The sequence below is a fragment of the Myotis brandtii genome, unplaced genomic scaffold, assembly GCF_000412655.1.
Source record: "Myotis brandtii unplaced genomic scaffold, ASM41265v1 scaffold601, whole genome shotgun sequence".
NCBI classification, from domain to species: Eukaryota; Metazoa; Chordata; class Mammalia; order Chiroptera; family Vespertilionidae; genus Myotis; species Myotis brandtii.
This window is the reverse complement of record NW_005370276.1, coordinates 1411417-1419110: the sequence shown is the minus strand read 5'-3', so window position 1 is coordinate 1419110 and position 7694 is coordinate 1411417. Positions and strand designations below refer to the sequence as shown.

The window sequence follows — 7694 nt, the reverse complement described above, 5'->3', positions numbered from 1 at the left end:
AGATGATGAGGGGGAAGGAGAAGGTGAGGAGGACGCAGAGGAGGGGGCAGGAGGTGGGGCAGGGCCCCCGTCTCCAGTGCCCAAGGTGAGGAGGTGGCGGGCACGGGTGGGTTGAGAAGAATGAGACTGAGGAGAAACTGCAAAGGAACGGGGAGACAGAGCTGTGGTCAGGTGCAGTCCCGCCTCCCTGTCCCCCCCAGGGAGGGGCTGCAGGGGAGCCACCAGCCACCCATGCCCACCCCCGCCCTCAGCACTCCCGCACCGACAGGTACTGTCCCGGTGCTTCGCATGTGTCAGCTCATAGGATGTTCCTAACGACTCTACACCAGATACTGTGAAGCGAGGGTCCCAGGAGGAAACTGAGGCACAGAGAGCTGCGGTAGCTTCCCCAAGGACGAACAGCGGGGCGGAGTCAGGGTGCAAACTTGGTCAGTGCGGTCCCCCAGCCTGCCCGCCCTCCTGAGATGGACACTGGCCCGCAAACCAAGACCACCTTGACCACTGAGGGCAGGAATGTTACTGCAGAGGGTGCGGGCTTGGGCGGGAGAGCTGGATTCAAACCTCAGACCGCCCGCACGGCCAGGCTCAGGCCTGCTGAGCCGGCTGCCTCTGTGGGAGGTGATCCCATTTTACAGAGAATGGGAGCCTGAAAAGGCGACACTCCCTCTGCAGAGCCCGGAAGGGGCGGAGCTAGGGAGCCCTGGCCGCCTGAGTCTCCACTCCAGACCCTTCACTGTGCAATGACCCCACTCAAGGGGCTACATCTGCTCAGGACGTGGAGACAACACCCGCCCGTGACGGGACGACCATCGTACTTTCCCACGTCACCTCGTCCACACTCCTGAAACCCTGCCTCTAAGCACAGGTCTCAGTGCCAAGTCCTGCACCAGGACTTAGACACACATCGGAGTCCACAGGCCCGTCAGCCACATGTAACTGCAAGGACGCCAGCACGTCACGCGGAAGCACAGGGTTGAGGGCAGCTCTGGAGCCACCTCCCGATCTGGATCCCAGGCGCCAGCCCTCCCTCATGACCTGACTGTGGGCAAGTCACTCAACCTCTGTCTGTCTGTTTCCTCAGCTATAAAGCAGGGTTCGTGCATTCATTCAATACTTTTATCTATCACCTCTTTGTGCCAGGTGCTGACTGGGGTACCAGGAATAGAAAGAGGAACAAAATAGACAAAAATCACTGCCTTCGAAGAGCTCACATTCAAGTGGGGAGAGAAATATCAACATGCCAAGCGTAGAGTCTGCCAGCTGCTGAGGGCTCTGGAGGAAAATAAAGCAGGGGCCCTAGCCGGTTTGGCTCAGTGGATAGAGTGTCGGCCTGCAGACTGAAGGGTCCCCGGTTCAATTCCCCCCAAGGCACATGTACAGGTTGCGGGCTCAATCCCTAGTAGGGGGTGTGCAGGAGGCAGCCAATCAATGATTCTCTCTCATCATTGAGGTTTTTATCTCCCTCTCCCTCCCTTTCTGAAATCAATAAAAATAAAAAAAGAATAAAACCCTGCAATAATAAAAATTAAAAAAAAAAAAACCCTGCAATAAGTCAAGTGACAATACCTAAATATATCCAAAATGATAGATTTTTTAAAAAAAAACTAAAAAAAAAAAAAGTCTAAACAGAGTGGTCTGGGAGCACAGGCATCTACTCCTTTATGTAGTTTTTATATAGGATTGGAAATAAGGGTGAGTTTTCTTTTCTTTTTCCTAAGTTCTTAGTATTTTCCAAATGAAGACCAAAAGAACACTTGGAATAAGGAAATAAAACATAACTCCTGAAGACAACTACTAGGTTCTCAATACATCTATTTTTACTTAAGACCCAGGACCCACCATCTGTTTTTGTAAATAAAGTTTTATTGGAACACAGTCCCACTTATTTGTTTACTTATCCTCCATGGCTTCTAATTTTAAAAGAAATGACATTTCTTCTGTGGGCCCCTAAGAGTGTGTTGGGTCCTAGGCACCATGTCCCCGAGCCTAACAGACAAGTCAAATTGCAGCTGTAAAAAAAGGACAAGGAGCCCTAACTGGTTTGGCTCAGTGGATAGAGCGTCGGCCTGCGGACTGAAAGGTCCCAGGTTCGATTCCGGTCAAGGGCATGTGCTTTGGTTGCGGGCACATCCCCAGTGGGAGGTGTGCGGGAGGCAGCTGATCGGTGTTTCTCTCTCGTCGGTGTTTCTAACTTTCTATCCCTCTCCCTTCCTCTCTGTAAAAAATCAATAAAATATATTTTTTTTAAAAAAAGGACAAGGAAACCGTGAACCGGCTCAGAGGGTGACTGAGCCACAGTGGCTCGCAGCTGACCTCCTGCTAGCCCTCCCTCTTCCTGTCCTCTCTACCCCTCCCCAAACATGTAGGCACATGGAAAAGGGAAGTCTAACCCAGGTCTCTTTAGGGTCCGGGGTCCAGCAGCAGCATCACCAGGGTTAGAAATGCAAATTCCGAGCCCCACCCATGACCTGTCAAATCAGAAACCTGAGAGCGGACCCGGCGACCTGTGCATCAAGAAGTCCTCCTGGTGCCCGGCCAGTGTGGCTCAGTGGCTGAGCACTGACCTATGAACAGTCAGGGCACATGCCCAGGCTGTGGGCTCCATCCCCAGTGTGGGGCGTGCAGGAAGCAGCTGATCAATGATTCTCTTCATCACTGATGTTTCTATCTATCTCTCCTTCTCCCTTCCTCTCTAAAATCAATAAAAATATATTTAAAAAAAAAAACCCCTAGTGATTCCGATGCCTTCTCCTGTTTGAGAACCTGTGCTCATCCGTGGTGCTGGGGGCAGACTCTCACGTGGGTGGGTGTGCATCACAGACGTCAACAACTTGGGCCTTACACTCGGACACATCTGGGCTTGGGGCTCAGGACCACCCCTGAACCACTGGCTGTGCCACCCTGAACAAGTGACTTCCCTCTCTCAGCCTCTTCTCTGGAAGGCGGAGATGCTAAGAGTGCCCCCTCCTGGGGAGACAAGACCCCATGCAGTCACACTGACAGGCAGGACCCTGGAGCGGTTTCTACTTGAGGGATATCTGTAGGCACTGCAGCCTTAACTCCAGTGTAACAGGGGGAACGAACACGAAAATAAAGATTCTGTCTATATGACACAATCATCATGACTGTTTCTGACGCACACAAAGCCAAGGCCGGCCATCAGCCCAGCTCTGCCCTGGCCACACATACCCGTTTTGCCCGTCCTCCAGGCCCTGAGACGAGGCAGCAGGCTGGGCACTGGCAGCGGGATCGGATCCCTGTCCCCGATGCGGACCTCAGCCACCAGCTCCAGCATGTCCTCGCTTCTGCAGGACAGAAGGAGCGAGTGAGCCTCAGGGGTGCTCCCAGCTCGCACGCCAAGGCCTCTCCCACTCCAGCTGCCCAACTACTCACTCGCCAGGCTGCAGGTCCAGGTGGCTGGGAACCCAGGTGTCTGGGGGATCCAGGACGCTCACCAACCCTGCCAGGAAGCTGTCTGCGGCCATGTCCAACACCTGGGGTAGGGAGGAGAGGCTCCACCCTGACCCTGATCCCGTGAGGACCACAAATCCCATTTCCCCAGCCCCTAACCTCTCAAGAACCCAGACAACTGAGACCCCCCCAAGAAAACAAATGGATTCAACCAATTCCCTCATGCTGACGGCCCCCAAGGCCTGACCCCCATACTCTCCAACATGGCCCCTGATCAGCACCCCAGACCCAGGAGGCTGGACCCCCACCCCCACCTCCCCATCTCAGGGATCCAGGCCTGGGGCCTGATCGCCCTGCCCCCTCCTTACTCACAGCAGCCGTGTCAGTTCCCCCTGACTCCTGGGAACGGGACTCTGACCGGGGGCTCCGGCAGCGCCTCCACCGAAGGCCGTGACACCTAGAGCCATCTGGAGAGAGAGATGCATGGGGACTGGGGACAGAGGACTAGTCGCAGAGGCTTTGGGGGGCAGAGGAAAGAGAAGCCCGCCCTCCTTCTTGCCAGGGAACCCAGCTCCTGCCTGCTCTCCCAACCTCCACCTACCACTTCCCCAACACCCTCCTGAGACTCCAGCTCTCACCCATTCGGCCTCCTAGCTGCCCTCAGGATAGAGCCCAGACAAGGCAGCTCGGCTCAGACCTGGTCCCCATGGGCTTCTGTTGCTTCCCCTCCCACCCCTGCCGACCCGTCCCTAAGAAACACAGATCAGTCCTGCGGCCCATCCCTGTGCTATGCGCCTGCTGTTGCCTCTTCGGGCTTTCTTCCTCACCGGACAACTCTAATAGGCCACCCCCTCTAGGAAGCCCTCCTGGACAGGTCCCTCCATTAGCTCAGCTGGACCTCCTGCCCACTCGGGTCCCACAGGCTACCTCTGTGCCATGACTGCCTCCCTTCCACCAGCCTGGGAACCCTCCACGGCAGCCTCCTCTTCAGCTCCTCCGCCAGCACAGGGGCGGCCCCCAGGAGACCCCGGAGAAGTCCGTGAAGGAAATTGGGGTAAAGAATACAGGGATGGGGCAGGGAGCTTCAGAGGAACTAGAACCCCCCGTACCTTTATCATTCGCCAGGTCCCCCTGCAGGGAAGTTCCCACCGCCTGCTGAATGGCCCGCTGAAGAAAAGATGGGAGGTGGAGAGGTGGAGAGAAAGGGCGGCGGTCAGGGGACTCGTGCAAATGGTCACGAGCTCTGCTCCGGGGAGACAGGCATTCTGGACACCCTACAACCAGACTCAAACCCTTCAGAGGAGCCAAGAGTCTAGGCCCCCAGCCCCTCCGCCCTCTGGGGCCTCCCGAGTCCATTCCAGACTCTCAGCCCCTCCCTCCTGTGGCCCCAGGTGGTTCAGGCCTCACCAGAATAAAGGCAGTAGGAGAAAGCGTGGGGTCTCTGTCTGGCGGGCCGTCGCCCCTGTCCTCGCCCGACTCCTCCGTCTTCCCTAGAGACTCATCTTCTTCCTCCATGGTCACCTGAGGGTTGAGGGATGAGAGTGTGGAGTGCAGGCCAGCGGGGCCGGGGCGGGGGGGCGGTGTGAGGTGTGTGTGCACGCACAGGGACAAAAGCAGAGAATGGTCACGAGGACCTCAAGGGCCTCCAACGTTCCCACAGTCAGTATCCTCTTCAGCATCCCTCCTCTCCCCCACCTCATCCCAGTCCTTGGGGGGGGGGGGGCACCAGGTCCAGGGCAGACACCAGAGGGAGTAAAGCCATTCCCTTCCCTCGTCTGGATTTCAGCTGCCTCCTCTGTCGAGGGGAGGCCTTCCCCGTCTCCTATGTCAACACCCCGCTCCGCAGACCCCACAGCTTCTGCCACAACCCAACGTAAGACCTCCTGGCCCAGCCTCCTGGGATCCAACCCAACGCCAGGAATTCTCTCCGCTGAGCTGTGCTTTCAGATAGTGCGCTCCACAGTTCCATGCCTGCGCCATTCCTAAAATGAGGTGCGTGCCCGAGTGCCTGGTGCGCCTCCAACACGACGCAACTTCCTAAAGCATCACCCATTTTCATTGATGGTGAGGGACCCAATTTACGTATCTAAGATGGAACGGTGACAGTGTGATTTGCCAAACCTGTGTGCCGCTTTTAAAATGAGAACACTAACCTTAGAAGGGCCCGCTGCCCACCAGACACCCCCCGGGGACATCGCCTCTGGCCTGAATGCCCACCGCATGAAAGCATGGCTGCCGCCTTCGCGACCTCACAGAAATTCTTAGATTATACAGAAGCTGAGAGGTCACCCTTCAGATGCGGTTGTCTTAGTGAGGGCTTCAGAAAATAGGAGCATTTCAGCTGCAGGCTTCCCTCCAGCTGTCAAACCCGCTTCTCTGCAACAATACCCAGTCTCAAAGTTCCTAGAAAGCTTCGAACTCCTAACCCCCCACTCAGGGTGCTTATCTGTATATGGCGCAATCAGCGTGTCTACCTCAGAGAACAGCGGTGAGAACTGAAAAGAGCCGATTCTCCCACAGACTTAGCTCAACCCAGTGCTCAGCACAGAGTAACAATAATTATCATCTTTATTATTAGCCTTGAGGGGCCAGGCTTCCCCCACACCCCCTTTCTCCACTGCATACCTGCAAAGACCTCTGTCCTGGTCTCCCTCCTACCAGATTTTCAAGCTTTAAAAAAAATATATATATATATTTTATTGATTTCGGGGGGTGGGGAGAGAGAAACATCAATGATGAGAGAGAATCATTGATCGGCTGCCTCCTGCACACCCCACATTGGGGATCCAGCCCACAACCCGGGCATGTGCCCTGACCAGGAGTTGAACCATGACCTCCTGGTTCATAGGTCAACGCTCAATCACTGAGCCATGGAAGGCTGGGCAATTTTTCACGCTTTCTGAAAGCTCCCCCATGCCGCCTCCCACCTCTCTAAAGGCTCCTTCCCTAACTCCCCATTGACACCCGCCCTGATAAGGCCCTAAGGACAGTTCCCAGCCCTGGAGCTTCTCTCCAGCACCTCCAGGGGGAAGCACAAGTTTCAGTGATTCACAGAACAGAAGCTTAATCAAGATCTGCAGGCTACAGACAGACACACTGATCCCCAAACCCTCCGTATGAAGACACTCACTTGCCCATGCAGGCATGCCCCAAGCTGTGAAGACACACATACCAGTGGCTCCTTTACATTTTTTTTTTTTTTTACTTGACAAGGCTCTGCAGACATTGCTACGTCCCTCTAGATCAGTGAGTGATTCCCACCGATAGCGGTATAAGTGCTTCACAAACAGCTGATCACAGAAAGTAAATCAGTAGAACACAGTAGAAAATCCTTCACGTTGCAAGTACTAAGTGGAAATACCAACGGGACGTGGGTATACGGTTAAATATACATGTCAGTAGGTACTGGGGGTCTCAATGAAAAATGTATTTCTTACTGTAGATCAAGGTCAAGAGAGTTTGAGAAGCGCTGCACCGGATGGCTAGGGGATCGATCCTAGGGATTGCTCCACACCCATGTGGACGAATGCTCACTCCAGAGCCCCAAGGCAATGCAGACTTTGAAGACATTTTTTTCATTTGGATTACCTTCTAAAGTGCAAGCACATTTGAGTTCCGCATATTTTCCAATAATCTCCTTTGTCTTATTCTCCATCTGATTATCTGGCCCAAAAGGCATTCGAATTTGCTCCGGGCATAGAGGCTGCACCCCGGCAGGCAACTCTCAAAGCCACCGAGCGGGTCCCAGGTCCTTCTAACTGCCCCCCAGCCTCCTGTCACTCTGATCAGCCGCTCCCCAGACGCTGGAGACCCATCCAGGCCTTTCAGCACGTCTCAGTATTGGCCTCCCTCCTCTGGGGGGCACATCCCACCCCTGAATGACTTCCTAACCTGGGATCCGTTCCTGCGGGCCCGCTAAATGGCCCCGGACCCGGGTAAGGTGAGTGGCATCCTCGGGTCAGTCGATGTAGACACTTCGCAGCCCCGATGGCCATACCCCAGAGCCACAGACGGCTCTGCAGACAGTCCTCGGCTCTTGCAAACCTCCCTCACCTCTGGGACATGTCTCAAGATCTCAAGATGGCCCCAGAACCCTCCGAACAGACCCTAGCCTCCGGCCAGCCCATCAAGACGATCCACAGTGCCTACAGAAAAGACCCATGGTGGAGGGCAGGCGCCGGCCCCGGTCCAGGCCCGGTGGACGTCCCCAGTTCTCACGGGGACGCCCCGTAGATGCCCTCGGCACCCACAGACCCCGGGGCCTGCCTTGCGAAGGCCCCCCG

The 7694-nt window shown here is 55.4% G+C and overlaps 2 protein-coding genes across 6 annotated transcripts in view; one reads left to right on the top strand and one right to left on the bottom strand.

Moving 5' to 3' along the window:
* Window positions 1–1334, top strand: part of IRF3 (interferon regulatory factor 3) — a 14978-nt gene extending 13644 nt beyond the window's left edge. For all 5 annotated transcript variants that reach the window (XM_005879533.2, XM_014550468.1, XM_014550466.1 and 2 more), the window contains one exon: window positions 1294–1334. The gene's annotated coding sequence lies outside the window, so the exon portion shown is untranslated. The remainder of the gene's footprint in view (window positions 1–1293) is intronic.
* SCAF1 (SR-related CTD-associated factor 1) overlaps window positions 1–4932 on the bottom strand; it is an 11575-nt gene extending 6643 nt beyond the window's left edge. Inside the window, exons 1-6 of the mRNA XM_014550437.1 lie at window positions 4819–4932; window positions 4521–4578; window positions 3784–3878; window positions 3394–3494; window positions 3190–3305; window positions 2–137 (exon numbers count right to left, since the gene is read on the bottom strand). Of these exons, the coding sequence (XP_014405923.1) occupies window positions 2–137; window positions 3190–3305; window positions 3394–3494; window positions 3784–3878; window positions 4521–4578; window positions 4819–4926 (614 nt within the window). The 5' untranslated portion in view covers window positions 4927–4932. The remainder of the gene's footprint in view (window position 1; window positions 138–3189; window positions 3306–3393; window positions 3495–3783; window positions 3879–4520; window positions 4579–4818) is intronic.
* Between the last annotated feature and the right edge of the window lie 2762 nt (window positions 4933–7694).